The sequence below is a fragment of the Acyrthosiphon pisum genome, chromosome A1 (assembly GCF_005508785.2).
Source record: "Acyrthosiphon pisum isolate AL4f chromosome A1, pea_aphid_22Mar2018_4r6ur, whole genome shotgun sequence".
NCBI lineage: Eukaryota > Metazoa > Arthropoda > Insecta > Hemiptera > Aphididae > Acyrthosiphon > Acyrthosiphon pisum.
Window position 1 is genome coordinate 21,412,014 of NC_042494.1, and position 19,247 is coordinate 21,431,260.

General features: G+C 29.0%; 1 protein-coding gene and 1 non-coding gene across 2 annotated transcripts in view; one reads left to right on the forward strand and one right to left on the reverse strand.

Moving 5' to 3' along the window:
• Nucleotides 1-19,247, forward strand: part of LOC100169222 (bifunctional heparan sulfate N-deacetylase/N-sulfotransferase) — a 75,796-nt gene that overhangs the window by 13,234 nt on the left and 43,315 nt on the right. Inside the window, exon 2 of the mRNA XM_003246549.4 lies at nucleotides 9,829-10,404. Within this exon, the coding sequence (XP_003246597.1) occupies nucleotides 10,271-10,404 (134 nt within the window). The 5' untranslated portion in view covers nucleotides 9,829-10,270. The remainder of the gene's footprint in view (nucleotides 1-9,828; nucleotides 10,405-19,247) is intronic.
• Nucleotides 13,644-13,725, reverse strand: TRNAS-AGA. Its single transcript has one exon. It is a non-coding gene; the product is annotated as a tRNA-Ser (tRNA).

Consider the following 19,247-nt stretch of genomic DNA (forward strand, 5'->3'; position numbering starts at 1 on the left):
CATTGCTACTTAACTTTCTGAGAATATGCCAAACTATAACGTGTAAACAGCGTTGTGTATTTATTGGCACCTGATAATTTTTCGGACGGAAATTAGATGACATTGTAGTCGTCTGTTGGTTGTTTTCCAAAACGTAAAATAAAAAAGTGGGTAAGTGGATGACGCTCTGATGTTCAGTAGGTTACAAGTGGGTCACTGTAACGGATGGTTTTAAAATTTAATTCAATGATATAATATCATTGTATAAGAAAATCGATTCTGAGCGAAAACGGTCAGTTATAGCCTAACTTACCTAACCCACTAAGTATATTTGATGATATTATTGTGAATAAAGTAATTTATATATTTACCTATTTACGCGGAACCTAGTTTTAAATTTTCAAAAGTTGATCATTTTATTAGTTTTTAACTACAATATAATTATTAAATTTTAAATTTGATAAATTTTGTCAAAATTCGAATTTTAAATGCTTATAATAAAAAATTGTGCATATGTATTTTTAATATTTTTCCACTCATATTGTAGCAATATATCAGGAGCCTTGCATTAAATTGTCATGCTTTTTTACCCAACAAATACAATTTTATTGATATTTATAGAAAAAAAACTGAAAATATTGAAAACTGACAATATCCGTAAACAGCCCAAAAAGAGTCAAAATATTTTCAAAATTATATGGTGTATAGAAAATTAAAATATAAACATTTAGTAAAATTTTCATGTATCTACAGTTATTCGTTTTTGAATAACAATAAAATAACAAAACCGCTACATGAGAAATCGAGTGAATATAATATTCAATATTGCAAAAATATGAATTCCAAACGCTGATAAAAATTTAATTTGATATGCTGTAGAAATTTTTTTTTGATAAAGGTAGACAAACTGATGAGGAATCTTGTATTACATTTCAAATTTTAGATTTAAAAAGACAATTTTTAATGAATTCTCAACTCAAAATAATTTGATCATTTTCGTGATTTGTCATGATTTGATCTTTAAATGCTTATAAATAAAAACTGTGACTAAGGATTTTTAATAATTTTCAAATGTCATTGTAACAATATAGTAGGAGCCTTGTATTAAATTTTAGATTAGATTTTTTACCCAACAAATAAAGTTTTATTGACATTCATAGAAAAAACACTAATTGGAAACAGAAAATATTCCTCAACAGTTCAAAACAAACCAAAATATTTTGAAAATGTTATCGTGTATAGAAAATGAAAATATAATAAACGACCAGTGAAAATGTCATGTATGTACGTTCATTTGTTTTAGAGTTAGTCCAAAAACCAAAATCGATTTTGTGTAAAAATTCCTGTTTTTCCTTAATTTGTATGTGGTTTTTACCGGTGCTTTTGAAAACTATTGAGAATTTTAAATTTTCATTTTCACTTATTATCACTTTCCCATTAAACAAGATACTGAAGTTAAAAATCGAAGCATTATTTCGACTACTTATCGTAAAAACGCATCATTGTAAAATCAATACATTCATCGTTCCGCTCAGAATCTAAAATGATTTAATACACGGACAAAGTATATAATAAGTGAAAAATTTAGTCTCCACGTATAGAATCTACGTCTCTAGGTATCAGTATTATGAATGTACTGATAATGAAAATGTTTATTTACTTAATCTTGTTGTAAGTACTATTAAATAATTTCTAAAATTGTGTTAATATTAATAAGTAATAACATTATAATATTAATAATATATGATTAATGCTATTTTAAAACTTGGGTTTCAATAGCAGCTATCATATGGTTTATTTGAGAAATGATTGATGTGATATGGATTACTTGTGTACCCACATTTCCATTCATCATCCAATTTCACAAAATACGACACGGTCATTTCAATAGAGGTACACAAATTCTGGAGGGATTATATGCGTGATGTGCGGTCCGAAACTTTACCCGAGTATTTACCGCATGATTTGTGACACTTGTTCTAATAGTCAACTGTTTTACATATGATTGTATTGAATAATCTACAGTCCAATTTATAGTTTTCAAATATATTATATTCATGTTTTCTATTCTAAATTATCGTACTGAATATCGATTTATTGGAACTAAATTTATAGGTGTATACATATTATTTGTATCGTACCTCTACGCCCGTGTCATAAATGTATAACTAAATTTATCTTAAAATAATCATTTGTAATTGATGAATTTATAAAACACATCTGGTTGTTAAATATATATTTTGAAAAACATTTTAAAGAAAAAAAATGTTATATTATTAATTTTAATACGTCGTATAAAAACTCTTCTTACTCTTTTTTAAGCCTTTTATATCACCTCATATTATAATCCATACTTCTCCATCAATTATATCCAATCAATATATATTAATGTACATCTTTATATTTTTGACATCCACATGGACAATTCTTATTTGTCCTATATATTATTTATTATAATACCGCCATCCGTCGATACTAATTTTTATTCATCATTTTTGATGAAATACAAAATAGTACTTATAAATAAATCTACAAAATATCATAATAATTATACATATATATAATATTATATATAGGCACCTAAGAAATATAATTTTATAACTCCAATTGAAAAAGCACTCTAATATGTTTAATGATCATTGTAGTATGTGTAATGAATGCCTCAAGACTTTAAATGTATTATAAAAACTCTATTCTTCTTTTCATATTAAATTATTTTTGGTAGGTGGGAACATCTTGGGTGGTGAACATCATGACACGTATGAGTGTAATTTAAACACAGAGGGACCATAGATTAGAGTTATTACTATACATGTAACTATACCTGAAAATATAAATGTATTCGAATGAATTATCTTAGAAACTCTGTTTATAAATTATATGTTTGTAAAAGAGTAAAATTCATTTTTTATCATCTAATAATTTAATGCTTTTTATAAGTTTATAATATATAGGTATTATACATATAGCTTACTAATAGGACTAAAAATATAATGTTAAGAAGTAAATTATTTTTTAACTCTGGAATGCTATGTTTGAGAAATTTTAAAAGTTAACCATGACCTTTGAAAACATCTTCAACATATTTTATTTAATATATAAGACATTGGTATTGTAAAACCACGCATGTAACCTGCGGTGTCAGATTTAAAACTATAACGTGGACACAATTTGACGCAAGATAGTTGTGCTGCACTGCTGCGGTCTTAATTTACATAAGAATTGATATTTGAATTACTTATCATTTTGTGCACTGAGTAAAAGTTATTATTATATAGTCTATACTAAGTAGGTACTTACTACTTACATCATAAAGATATAAAAAAAAAATATTTACCAAACAAAATAGACATTTGTGAATTTAGATAATAATTTTAATAAAATCACGACTTACATTTAAATGCAGTAGGTATATGACGTATTAATTATGTAATAATATATATTTGAGTATTAAATTTTAATTCTGTTTTTATTATTCATCTAGTGAAGTTAAGGCTATAGTTAATATATAGGCTAGCTATTGGCTATAGTTATTATTAAGATCAATCCCGTTTTAAGAATAAGTATTATTTATTCTAAAATGTATAATTTAACAAAATCGTAACTTATAATAATAGTCAATAATGGTTACTTAATCACATCTATGTTTTTTGATTTTCTTGTACATTTTAGTTCAAGTCTCACTGATGTATCATCTTGGTTACAATAAAGTCATAATATTATTATGGTTTATAACCTTGAATAAATTGTTACTATAATTATTTGTTTAAAAAATCATAATTTTCTTCACTATGAAAACACAAAACATGAGATATTATTATATATAATATATATATTATGTACTTGTCGTATTTGTGGTAACTTATAATAAATGCGCGTTGAAAACATTTCAAACATTTATAAATTGATTTCTGTTCCATTTCACCCTGCACGTCATATACATCGAATAGTCTTTCAGATCTTTCCACCTTTACCATTCGATATCTACAGCGGTGCGCGTTTCTATATACATCCGGTTTCTAGTGTACCTATATTGCGCAAAACAGACGTGGAACGCGATTGTATCCGACCGCAACATGCCAATTATATCAATGTGTGGGAGGCCGGAAGTTATGCAGAAAGGGAGTAAGAAGAACCCTTACATCCGGACTATTTGTCGGCCGGAAATTTCTGGGCGCACGACTTCAAAAGTATCGGTATTAGGTACGTCTATGCTATAATGTAGATATAGCACTAATCAAAAGATATTTGAACACTTCGAGCATATAGTGCTCAGTCCTCCCTTAATTGGACATCTTATACTCCCCATTATTTTCCACCCTCCACCCCGTTGTGTACCTATAATTTATTATAATATAATATAAATCATTATTATATTGTAATAGATACGATATATGTAGACCTGCACGGTTACATATAATATTTAGTTTTTACGGTCTATATCATAAAAGTGAAAATATTTATGTTTTCTAGAAAATACAACACTATTATAGTCAATTATTTCGTATTAGTCAATACGAATATTTTGGTCATGTATAGAATATTCTAAATAATTATTTTTAATGTATATTTCGTATTCATGTAGATATTCCCATTGAAAAACATATATAAAAAATATAAATATACCTATATTAAATATTTTCTAAAAAGAAACATATTTTTAAGCCGTCTAATAAATGTTTCATAAGATAGGTACATGCACAATTATATAGGTACTATTTCTCCATTGATATAATAATATAATATATTATACTCACAAGAACGCCAAGAACTCTATAATGAATGTCCAATACCGCAAGTGGGTACTTGTATAATATACATTCATATTTTATACCTATGTAAAAATACTTGAAACGTTAAATTAACTATGTATTTGGTTGATAAGGAGTGCGATTACCTACGTAAATTATGGTATTAAATCAGCTCTTGCGTTTTGCTATATGAATGTATATAGTCTTGGGTTCGTTAAATTTATTGTTCTCGATGCAAATGTGCACGTGCTGTTGCGTTTTGAACTATAAAAAACCTCGAGAACTCAGCCAAAGGCCATCTGCACGCACAAGACCCACGACTGAAAAGTTCGTTAATTAGTCGTGTGCAGCAATAACTACATAGGGACATGGTGTGTGTGATATAAGATTGCACATTTTAATATAATGTCTGAGCGCTATAAGAGGCAGGTGAACCCTTGTAATTTATGATGGCGAAAAAATAAGTTAACGGTTCAGATAACTGTATGTTATGTAATATAATGTTTACATGTAATAGGTAATCAAAAACCCTCAAAGGAATAAAGTACTTCCTCCGAATAATAGACCCGCACGCGTACCTATACATTTTTATAAGCTATGTGTTGTAGGTAGGTAGTAGGTACTGCTAAATATAATTAAATTTTAAACATGTTATTATAACTATTTATTTTTATGCGCGTTTATTAATTTTATGTACAACTTGAAATACATTCTTGGGTGCAATGAATGCAGCCATGAAGTGAGGGTGTAAGAAACAGCTGACTTATGTAGTAGATAATGTCCAAATTCTGCTTTAATTTAAATTAAATAAATACGTGTGCATTTTATTTTCGTTGGCCTTTAACTTCGCGTGAAATAATAGGAAATATGCTGGTATTTACTTATATTATATTTGGTACCCTAAGGACATACTAAAAAATGTGGTATAATATTGGTATATTATGTGTGTGCCGTCGTTGAGACTCCCCAAAAAAAATTCTGTACATTAAGGAAAAATTGGCTTTTTCGAAAAATGTACCAATTGATTACCGACATATACACATACCTAGGTATCGTTGTTTGGTTGGTGCGTGAGTGTTACCATTAAATAATTCTTTGACCAATATATGTTATTATACCTTTATTTACTTCGCTTAAAAATAATAGAGTAGTAGTCAGGGGTGCATAATACTATAATGTATATGTATTATATTGTAGTTTAGTTTGCAGGAATAGAATAATTCCTTAATAATGTAGGTACTCGTATTTCTTTATATTTTAAATAATTTAAGGAAATTATTACTAGATTTTTAATTTTTATGAAATTCTACGATACAGTTTATAATAGTTAATAAATTTGGTTATTATTTACTGTACAGTAAAATGTACCTAATTATATTGTTAGATATGAATAACATTTGTGATCAATAAATAAATTATACTCTTTAATACAATACATATTTACCTATTTATTTTTTATCTATTGCTATATTACATATTATTTTATTGTAATTTAATTGATATCTTTTTATGATAGGTATATTCCAAATATATTCCTTGTAAAGTTTTTTTTTGAAATTTTAACTGGTACCTACTCGTTTGTAAAATGGTTTTTTATTCACATTTTCGTACACGTATTAGGCACATCTTAATTTTCTTTTGTACTATTTAATTAATAATCTTTTCCCGCTGTACGTTTATTGCAAATCACTTAACATGTCTTTACTAGGATTATCAATTATCATTGATTAGGCATTACATGAGAATTGAAACATCTGATTATTAAGTGATTTTTTTTTTTCATATACAAATTTACCAATACAATATTCAAACACGAATACATTACTTTTTTTTAGACTGTAACTTAACATGGTTGGAATCTACCAACGTTTCTATAGTAATAGTATGTATAAATATTCAAAAATAAATAATATTGTTCTCGATGCATACATCTATAAACCTACCTACTTAGTAGGCGGATTTGGCTAGGTATTTAAAAAATTAATTTATATCTTTATTACAGATTAGATTATAGAGTGGGTAAATCATATAGTTCAATATAACGACATAATAGTTGAGTGATTTTTTACTTGAATTTGTATAATAATAATATAGCTATCCTTAAATAATATTATCCCATGATATGCATTGTGTGCGCGTTTACGTTTTTAAGTTCACATATATTATGCTCTTTTATTAGTATATTTTATCACTATTTTGCGATACCTATTGCTACTTTATTTTTCCGACACTCTTTCATTGTACAACTTTTGCTTTTTGTAATAATTTACTCACCTATTATTGTGTATAAAGAATGCATAACGATACCGTTGACCCAAATCATTGAATATTTTGTTTCCAACTATACGTGTTAAAAAAAACACATTATAAAATACCGGTTTTGTTTCGCCCACCACTATTATAGTATAATACTATGGACTTGATCTCCACATGCCGACAAACGCATAACGTAATAACACATGACCCGTGTAAAAGGGAATTTGGAGAGTATACCATAATTACACTAAACATATACATGTAATACACGGAAACGATAAAAGTGATTTTCTTTATATATACGTATAAGATCCTGCAGGGACTCAAGAGGCGACAAAGTTCAAAAAGTATTTACTTATGAACAAAGTTTATTCATATAGTCTGTAATCTGTAGCTATAGTACTATTCTGAAATAATCTCTGTACGATTTAAAAGTAAGTTTACACTTAAGCTTTTTATCATATAATAATATATAGTTTTACTGTTTAAGACTGTGGTTGCTTGACTATTAAAATTAGACGAAATTATAACCCTTGCAACGCATCATATGTACCTATCATATTATGTAAATATGTAATGCCTATAAACTATAAAGAGTAAAGATTAATTAATTAAACTATAACAAGTTTTGGTCACATTAGTGGGGAAGGAGTAGCGTTTAAAATATTATTATTTCATATTTGTAAGCTTATAGTGATTAATATACAAGCTATTAGGCATTTATGAAATTATACAAAAAAAATATTTATTATGAGTACTTATACCTGCCTAAACGTAATATAGTTACTTTAAAAGTGGCCTGCCGAGGGAAGAATATATTGTCCCCTGTGATTTTGAAAGTTGTTCATAACATACATGTTATATGTAATATGTAATATTTCCTTGATAAGATTGTTCTCTGAAATTAAGGAATCAGCTTTTGAGTATTTCACTATTTGATATTGTGATAAAATTACAGTTATAGCTGTGTTACCATAACCTGACCGTCAGGAGATGAAAATCGATAACCAATGTGGTATAGTTGATATATTTCACATTTTCACATTCTAAAACAGTCTAAACTGCTGTACCTATCCATAAAGCATATTATTATGTTGTGTAGGCTCTACACTGTATATAGAAGTATAGAGCAATAAATGTTTGAATACGTGCGATTGACGTCGAATACAACATCGTGTATGTGATGACAAGATGGTAAAATAGCGATAAAATAACACTCCTATTACTTTCTGGATTGCTAAATGGACAAAAAAAAAATACATCACCCTGAACTGAATTTTGAAGTGTCATATTAATTGATCTTTGAAATAAATGCTATCAAGCATTATACAATACGATTTGATTTTTATTAATATAGAATTCTGATAATTTACTGTTTCGTACAATTAATATACTTTTTTCTTTTTTTTATTATTAAAAAAGGAGGTTTATTTACAATTTATATTTATGGCAATAGAATAAGCTAATTAAATAAAATAAAAACAAAAAATATAAAACATTTATTACTTATCGGCAATTAGGTACTCCAATTTACTTTTATGGATTTCGTTTATATTTTACAAAACAGTGTGTACTGTGTCTAATTGCTTACCAGTTTTTGGATACCTCAGGCTACTACCACGTTTTTAATATTGTGTAAGTACCTACAGTATGTATGCACCTGGTTTACCTGGAATCGCACTGCGGAATGCGTGCAAATCTGTGACGAACCAGATAGAAGCTCTTCTTCATAAAAACGGCAAGTAATAAGCCGTGGGAGGAATCGGTTATATAGTTAGTATATAAAATAGATTCCGGTAGGCGCGGACTTGGCGTTGCTATTGGAATGTAATTCGCATTATACGTTTTTACAATAAACCCATACCTAAACGGCGTACAACAATAACAATATATTATGTTATAATATACGGCGTGGTCAAATTATATATGTACGAGGGTTTAGTTTTTTCGGAACGAATAGTTTCTTTGTTACTAACGAACGTTTACAATATTTTAAATATTTAAGATAAGGGGTACTGACTGCTAAGTAGTCATAAAGAATAGCAAATCGAAATTGTGCTTACACGGGTGCTTAGCACCCTGAATTCTAGAGCGCCACGAACCCCATAGATAATAATGCACGTCATAATATCTTATGAATAATTGGTTTTCATATTATGTTTTCAGTTTACATCAGAAAATGTTTATAAAATATTTAATCAATACACAGGATAATTATCTTAACCGTGCGTATGCAATTCTAATAGGTACATTTATATAATATATTGCCCTAATTCGTGCGTCCTTATAATGTTTGTTGATGATTGATGAATAGAATATCATCTTTTGATTTTTACATAGCAACCTATTTTTATATTTTTATTGCTCGAAGCAGACAACTCTCTTGTACGGTTCAACGTACAAAATATATCCTGCATGTAAATGAACTAAAATTTTTTAATTAATAAGTAATTTGAGTATAATACAGACGAGCCTTTCTTAGGATTTGTAGACGGTTTATGTCCAGGCTCGTACCTATAGCCAAGATTTTCTTATGGGGTGTTTTATTTTTGAATATCACTCGCGTGGTTCGCTCCGCACACTCCGTTGTAATAATATTAATCTTCATAATAACAATATATTAGTTAATAATATGAATTAAAACCACATGATTACATGACACGATATTTTTGAAATATTTAAAGTGTAGGTATATTATTATATCAAACATATTTTTCGTATAGACACGGGTGTCGTGCAGTGATAACACCTAAAACACACCCAGGCTACGCCATTGGATCACTCGCCGTGTATGATATAATATATCTGTAATAACAATCGTATACTTTTGTGTGTTTTGCAGGGTGCTAGCAATCCTCGTCAGTTGACCAAGGTCGCGGTCACGGCGGGATTCTTGCAGTGTCCACCGCGGTACGGAAGACACGTCGCCGCTGCACGGTCGAGCGCAGAAGAGCAGCGGCTGCAATAACGGCCGTCCGCCGCGGTACGGACGTGCGGCGGACATGCACACGGCGCGCGCCGCCAGCGTAACGCCATGCCGGAGCTGTCGCCGGGTGCGTTGTCGTTTTTCGCCACATCCACCGCCGCCCCCGACGACCACCGCCACCGTTTTCGCTGTCCTCCCGACGACGACGACAACAACCACTTTGCAGCGTCGTCCGCGACGACCGTCACCTTCCCGGCCGCCGGCACCTCGGCCACATCATCTGAAGCAGCCGACCGTACGGCGTTTTTCGTCTGCCGTCGCTTGAACGACGCATCATCAGCCGCCGCCCACCGCCGAAATGACAGTGCTGAAGAACCGACGGATGATGGCCGGCCGTCCGTTTTCCGTGAAACGCTGCGTGGCGGCGCTCATGGTGCTCGGCTTCCTGTCCATATTCTATTACACGCACTACCTGAGTTCACCGATCGCCAGGTATAAATCCAAACACGTGTATATTGTTATCATATATTATGACTTATGAGTACAGTTGTGATCTCTTGTGAATTTCACCGGCAAAAGTGAATTCGCGAACATTTAACAGAGGTATTGCTTATACTGATGTCAAGATCGAGTGACCCCTCGTTTTGAATTTTTTTACAACCGTATAACAACTATAATTATTTAGGTAGGTGCCAATGTAATATATTTCGATAGTCTTTTCTACAATAGACATAATATAAGACATACTATATGTTTAGTATTTTTAAAAATTTCAGATAGATAACCACCGTAATAACCGTTATCACTGTATTAATATATTAATTAATGTCTGCATTAACAATTTCAGGAATAGGTTATGTAGGTAAATGATTTAAAAAAAATTACTGATTTAGTGAATTTTAATAATAAATTTATTGAAAAATGTTCACCTGTAAATTCCACATACATCTTGAAGTATATGTAATTATAGTTGAATATATTATAGGGCTTGAGCTTGGGCTTTGTCGCATTTGCGTGTAAAAACTAAAAACACGCTTGTTGTTTTTTGTAGGTTTATATTATACGTTAATTATTATCCGGAAAGCCATAAATTCGTTTCTTGGCTACGAATGAAATATCAAAAGCTTTTGGTGTGCGTTTTAGCACATTTAGAGATATTTTTAAAATTATTATCCTAAACTCTAGGCATAATATTTCCTGCAGATTTAATGATATTTTTTTATCGCAAATCGTATGTTATAAATACAGTTTTTAACATGACTAATAAATTAGATCATAATATATAGGTGAAGAGTAGAGAATATTAATATTTAAATGTTTAGGTATTTAAATTTAAAATAAACCTACTACCTATGCCACTATATAGTTTCCCATTCAAAAACACGCAAATCCGAGAGTAATATTTCGTAATTTTTAAGTGCATATTTTTGTTTTTATAAGTGAACAATTTGCATGCCTGCATTCGTATTATCTGTACATCTTTAGTGCATTAAAGTCCGATCCCAAAATATTATGTGTGTAGACTGTAGAACTAGTGCATCGACTGTACACGTCTACTGTATATATACATCATATTAAGGATTTAAATTTTAAACTTTCCACGTGACACCAAATAACTATAATATTATGCTGGTTTCTATAGTTACTAACTAGCGATTCATTTTTACCACCTAAAGTTATGGGAGTGAAGGTGTACAAACGATAATTTAGTGGGAATTTAACCACTTTTTTAAAACATACTATGAAATAAGTGCACTGCTGCAGACTACTACCTATATAATATTATTATATAGATTTTATCCGACAGGAGACGTTGTTGAAAATCTGAGGTATCTACCTATATTGTCTGCCGTAACTTATAAGTTAGCTTAATATTATGCTAGTTACATGAATATATTTATGAGTGATTCCAAAAATGTAACCATACAAAATCCGCCATCCTAACCCAATAAAAAAAATACAAAGTGCAGGAAAACGCTTGTTCCTAACGGGTTGTGCCTAGCGTGATTGAGTAATATTACTAGCTCTTTATCTCTGCGTACATTTAAACCTTTGAGGGGTGCCAAAAAAAAAAATAGTTTTATTATTATTTTTTTTTTTTTTGCATAAATATATATTTATTCCATAAGCATTATTGACAACAAAAGCAAAGCTTATAAGGGGTCGCTAATAACAAGAATTAAATATTTGGAAGGGTGCAGGAACTAAAATAATAAACAAGAATAAGGTTGAGAAACACAACGCGTGCGGTACACGTTGCAGCTCTCTCTCGTGTCTTCTCATGATAATAATAATAATACAATAGACGCCAATATAATGCGTATAACAGACGATTTTTTTTAATACATATTCTTTTTAACCACTACCACCCGGACACAGTGCGTGTGTGGCCATAAAAGATTTCTAAGTTATTGTGTAGGAACCTTACCCAATATTTTTATTGCGTTGTATACTATATACTATATACTATATGTAATATGTATATTATTTTTATCACGTGGCCGAACCTTAGCAATATTTTCAATAATTTCGGGTCTTGCGGTTTCGTTTTCAACATTTTTATTTTGTTGATATACTCACATTTCCCCTTATAATATTGTCATGGTTTTTTACATACCAAGGAAACCTAAACAAATGTCATTGAATTGATATCGGCACATATAATGTAATAGATTAGTTAAATATTAAACTAATATACTAATAGTTAATAAAAAATGAATTATTGAATGATTCCTTCATTATTAATATCTATGTGCAACAACATACCTAACAACCACGCATGCATATTCATATAAACACTCATTAATTATTGCTATTAGTAGTATTCTGTCAATTGAGTGAGTTCATAAAAAAACTATATATTGACAATAAAAATTGTTGTTTTGATTGTTAATTTCAAGACTGAAATCGTTAAGAGGATGTCAGCGCACTGCTTGTTTTCTCTCTCTGGCCTGTGCTCAACATAATATATTATAGACAACGCATTCACGTAAAATCATTTTTTTTTTCTGAGTAATTTTATAGCCTTTAGGGCAAAATCACTCATTACAAAGATTATAGAGCATAATATTTTCGAGAGTAAGACATAGAAATTTGTTTAAATATTGTCCTAAAAAAAATTTATATTCATTTAAATGATGTGTCAAACCTTAAAAATATTATTTTCTATAAATCTTGTAAGTAATAGATAATTTTAGGATTTTACTCATAGATTTCCCAAAAGTCATAAAAACGATTTTACATGAATTAGTTTTATCTTAGTAGCGCGTGGGTGATGGTCGTCTCAGAGAAAACAAATATTGCGCTGACATCCTCTTAAATATTCCGGCATAAATAAAAATGAAGTGAAGAAAAATTGATTCTCTGTTTTTATAACTTGTTAACGACATTATATTGTCGATAATTCAATATGATAGTTATAAACTTATAAATATTCATCAATAAAATATAATACGTTTCATCTTTCATTCATAGGTCATTGACGTTTGTTATAACATTGATATTATTTATTTTCTTACTAAAATAATGTACATTGCTATTGTAAGCTAAAAATAATAAATATAAAAAAAAAATTGATTTTATAGTTTTTTTTAAAAATTCTTATTATAATCATTTATGAACAAATATTTTAACAGTAATGATTTAAACTATACTACCTATATTTTAAAATGTTATTAAAGCACGTTATATAAAAAATTATATTAGTATAGCGTGTAAAAATAAAAAAATTTCGCAGTCGGTAGGATTCGAACCTACGCTCCCAGAGGGAATCTGATTTCTAGTCAGACGCCTTAACCGCTCGGCCACGACTGCCCGGTGAAAAGGCATACAAAATCGTATGCATTTAACGATATAGCATACATAATTCCAGAGAGAATTTCATAAGAACTATTTACTGAACATAATATTTTCTGTTTCAGACAATTACAGATAAAACTAAAATCGTATAATAAAATAATTCAATTTTTTTAAAAAAATGTCATACAACATTAATTGAGTGGTTGTAGTCCTACACTCCTACATAGGTAATTATGATATCTGTATCTATTTTGTTTATGGAACTAACTAAGCAGGTACCTATATTAGTTGTTATTGTTTAACCATAATATTCTAATTAGGTGGGTTGTGTTATTACTCAGATATGTATGATATTTTCGTGATAAATCGTATTGTATATTTGTATTTTGTTGCTACTGAATATTGATTAATATAAGTTATAAAATAATATAAATAACATAAACATAATAATATAATATAACTATATGATATATAAACAAGGAAGTAATAACCCATGTAATAACAATTGGTCACGCAAATCAACTTTACGACACAGAATATGTTTTTCATGGGCAACATGCATCCTATAAGATTCGTGTTGTAGAATTTTAATTATATTCATGCGTCCAACTAATATTTGTTAAAAAATACTCAATATTCTGTAATCTTACTGTTGTACTATGTACGTGTATAGACGTTTGTAAACATTACTGTTTGATATACTATAAAATATAGATATCATACCTAAAATTAATATTAATAAAACACCGTTTGATGATGTCCTTAATGCCAACGAAAACCAAAGGTTTTGATTTGTATTTTATAATATATACGCTTGTTGTGTATGATGTATTTATTCAAAATATTATATAGGTGTGTTAATATGTTATATTATATGTGTGCACTTGCAATCAGGACCTCAGTATAGGAAAGGTAGACGTCACGTGCCTTGGCTAAACTTTTGATAAGGTTATTATTTTAGTCACCAAATGTAAGTTTTCTGCAGACCGGAATAAACAATAAAAACGTATTTTTCAGTCGAAATTTGATCACGTTAAAACGTATGTCATAATTCATAATATCAAGGTATAAAAAAATAGGTAAACATCGGTGATGATATGTTATATGTGAATTACATTATTTTTTGATTCATATATAATATATATTTATGAATTTTTTTTTAACATAGGTATGCCATTATAGTTACAGATGCCGATGTACATTTTTTAACTACCTATATGCAATATTTTGCTTAATTATTTTATTTGCATTTTTCATATAATATACAATTATACATTTCAAATAATGTGCCTTACTGTAATTACTGTTTCAAAAAATGTACAAATTGGTTACCCAGTAATTTTATCATTATAAGACATTATAGGCATATTGTATACGTACAATTTTGTATGGCTATTACAATGTCTGTTCATTATAGTTTTTTCTTTTCTTTTAAACTTGCAAGTTTTAGTCATTTAGTGAAAGTGCTTTTGATTTCTCTTATTTTATTTTGAACATGTGCACTGTGCACGATTTGTCATTGAACTTTAATTTTTTTAAATTTTTTGTCCATGCATGGATTTTAATATTTATAAAAATTGTTTATTCAATTGTTATTTGATTTTTTTGGATTCGTGATCTGGTTTTTTATTTGATTTTGTGTTGTGACCGGACATCCAAATAAATTTTATATTTTATTTCGATATATTGTATTTCGAATGTTTTTTCATAAATACAACTTGTAACGTCTGTTATTTTTTCGGTATTATTTTTTAAACTTTTTAGGCTGCTCAGTGGGGTCTTAAATTGTTTATTTGTTTTTAATGTTTGTAAAATTAATTCATTTTCAGATAAAAGGGCTAAGAAAAATAAATGCGTCTTATTCGGCTTAACCAGGTCCCTTATACATTATATTATATAATATTTACCCTTCTTTCTTACTAGTACTGTTAGTAAAATATCAACCAATCGTCAGATAGTAATAATCAAACCTTACCAGTTTACTATAGGTACTGCAGTATACTATACAGTATACACGATACAGACCGACAGACGACTGACGAGTAAGTGTTCGTTTGGGAATTATAGTTATATGGTACCTACTTAAAGCAAAATGTAGCAAATTAGTATCACTGTTTTAAATATGCCACTTACGAGCTATTCGGTCATAGTGACTGTGCTATCGCAACAGACATATTGTTGTAGTGATCTAAAAGAATATTTAACTGCGTTATACTAACCCGACCAAAATAATTCCTCTGAGGCCGTCAAGGATATAAATTAAAATATATTACTGTTGTGAGGGAGCGTACGAATTTACGTATAGTATATTAAAATAAATACGCTATAGGTAATAAAAAAAAAGTATTTCATACCTATACCATAGCTGTTCATGGGCGTTAGTTAGTTTTATTTATTTTTCATTCAAAATAACTTTTCATAAAATAAATATTTCCTAAAAAAAAGAAAAATCATGCAACTCATTCATTTTAAATAATTTTTGTTATGTATGTGTACAATAAAAATGTGCATAATAAAATAATCTTTTAGGTGATAAACAATGTATAAAATAAAAATAGCCGGGTGTAATAAAGTTTTAGAAGTAAATAATTAGGCCTGTTAGTGTTAAACATGAAAGTTATTCTGGTATATTTGAATTTGAAATTTTAACTTTTTTTTTAACTCCAGTATAAATAAACTAAGACGGATGGTGAATTAATAGAATTCGTTTTGTATGTCTTATCGGAACAGCTTCAATATATTTTGTCTGCCATATTATTTTTGAATGGAACATATTTAAATTAACTACCTATATTCTTATATTTTAATTTGATAAATACTCTCTAATTATCTTATAGCAATAGTAAATTAGAATAAAATGTTTAAACTTTACGAAATTGTTTAATTAAATTTGCTTTGTACTTTTACAAAGGCGACAAAATGCCTTCGTGTAGCTTAAGCTCAAGTGTACTTCCTAAATAAATTAACTTCAATGACTATAATTACTTATATAATATTGATTACTTATTCTGTTATACTTAAATTAAATAATTATGTAAGAATAATTCTTATAATATTATATCTAATTAACTGTTTAAAAGATACTCTTCGTGGTATAAATAAATATACTACAAAATCGATTATAATTATCTATTTCATTATTTGTATTGGCATAAATGTTCTAAATTATATTTTTCATTTAAAAGTAGGTACTTATATATATTATATGTATTCATCATGACCTATAGGTAGCTTTTTCCAATTAATGAGATAATTTACCTTGTTAGTCTGTATTAAATTGATTTAAGTACATTATAAATGTGGTTAATATAATATTATGATATATTTAGTATATTTTATATATACATATACATATACATATATTCATATTATACACATATTATGTAAATTTGGTTTATTTTTACCAACTACTTTGATACATTTGTAAATACTTCAAATGTTTGTGATATGCACTCTTAGCTGTACATAGTATGATATTTGTTAGTTGATAATATTCATGCTGCTCGTCCTGTACCCCTGAACGAGCATGTTGCCTGGTGAAGATATTTCAATGGACAGTTATATATTGTAGTTCCTAAACAGGACATACAAATATTCGGGAATGTATCAAGTTTTTATGATCATTTTATTTTAAGTAATAATACAATTTTATGGAGAATCAGACTGAAAGGAGAGAGCTGCCGATAGAAATGACTGAAAGTTGGAGCGTGTTTTACGGGATGGTCCTAGTGGCCGACTATCTGAAGAAGAAGAAAATTTTATTACAAAAACTTTAGAGGATAAATCGCTATTATATATGATTGATTATCCGATTTCGTTAAAATTTGAACTTCAGTCGTTCATAAAAAATACACAGATTTTTTTTAATATTCCAGTAAACAATAAGACATGAGGTAAATCTTGTACTTATTGCATTTTAAAACCTTTGGTGGTTTGGTATAAAAGTTTTAAAAAAAATATGAATTTTTAACTACAAATCATTTCTAAAATGTACGAACTTGAAAAAGTACCATCTTTTACTGCTCCAGAAGGTTATGTCAGACTCAAGAATACAAAAATAAAACACACATTATTGTAAAACCAACACATTTGTCGTTCCGCTCAGAATCTAAAATAATAATAATTTTGATTTTATCATAATATATGGTTATAAAATATATTATATAGTTGCGAGTTCGTGTGACCAGGCCCGGATTAAAACTATCGTAGGCCCTAGGCAGTAGGCACAGTACATTTATACATTAAGTGCATACTCCGCTCAGCCACTTTGTCAATAACATAAAATGTTTGAATTTATAATTTATCTCTAGCACTCATTTGATCTGCACGAGGATCTGCAGCATCAATTGCTTTGCAATAATTTACATTTTACAGAGACTGGTGAGTACCGTGCAGTCATACGCGGTGCGGCCGACCTGCAGTCGATAATAAACTATTGTTTCTATTACGTAAACGATATATTATTTCCTAAAAATATACTATAAACAGTAATCGTGGTATCATTCTTAAATACATGATATTTTACTTGTTGTGCTAACGTGTACAATCGTACGGATTAATTTATAATAATTATAAAAAAAAGCATAAATATTACAAAAAAATCGAAGTCACACATTTTACTTTCGTAGGTCCCAAAAAGTTCGTAGGCCCTAGGCACAGTGCCTATAGTGCCTATGCGCTAATACGGCCCTGCGTGTGACCTAGTGGTTATTATTATAGTAGGTACTCAGACGATAGACAGTCAGACACGTTCAATTAGCTGGAATCTCAGACTATATTTTTATTTGTGTACGTTACACTTACGTTTATTGGTTATCGTTACGATAATATGGAGCTATACATAATAAGTAGGTACTTATAAAATACAATTAGTATAAAGGGGGGGGGGGTTTGAATGGGGGTTCAATGTTTTTAGGCACTATATAATAGTAGGTACCTTTTTATTTCTTAAATATAAAGTTTTTTTTGGTGCAGCATAACATTATTATTCAAAATATTACAACAGCATAATTTCACGGTGCACTGAAAAATGAGTCAATAAGTTGTTTTATTCAAAAGTTACCGAACTAAAAAAAAAAATGTTATTCAGAACAATCTATTTGTATATTTTACTATAGGTAATTTAATTCATACATCCGTGATAAAGTATTGTGCAGTTGAGTTTTATTGCCGTTTAATGTCGAATTCTATTTAACACAAACATATTATAATATAATATAAAAGTGATTATTGTTTTTCTATTTGAAGGTTTTGTGGTCCAATATGATATAGGTACCCACCTATATTATGAAGCGAATTTTTTCTCTTTATCCGAATTAAACGTTTTGCGCGTTAGTCGTTATTAGTGCATATTATGTAATACCTACGAACGGATTTTAGATTCTGAGCGGATACGGAGATGTATTGGTTTTCAATGATGTGTGTATTTTTATTGAAATAGTGAAATTTAGTGAAATTTAATGCAAAGCTCCTGATATATTATCACAATAGCAGTTGAAAAATATTAAAAATACATATGCTCAATTTTTTTTTATAAG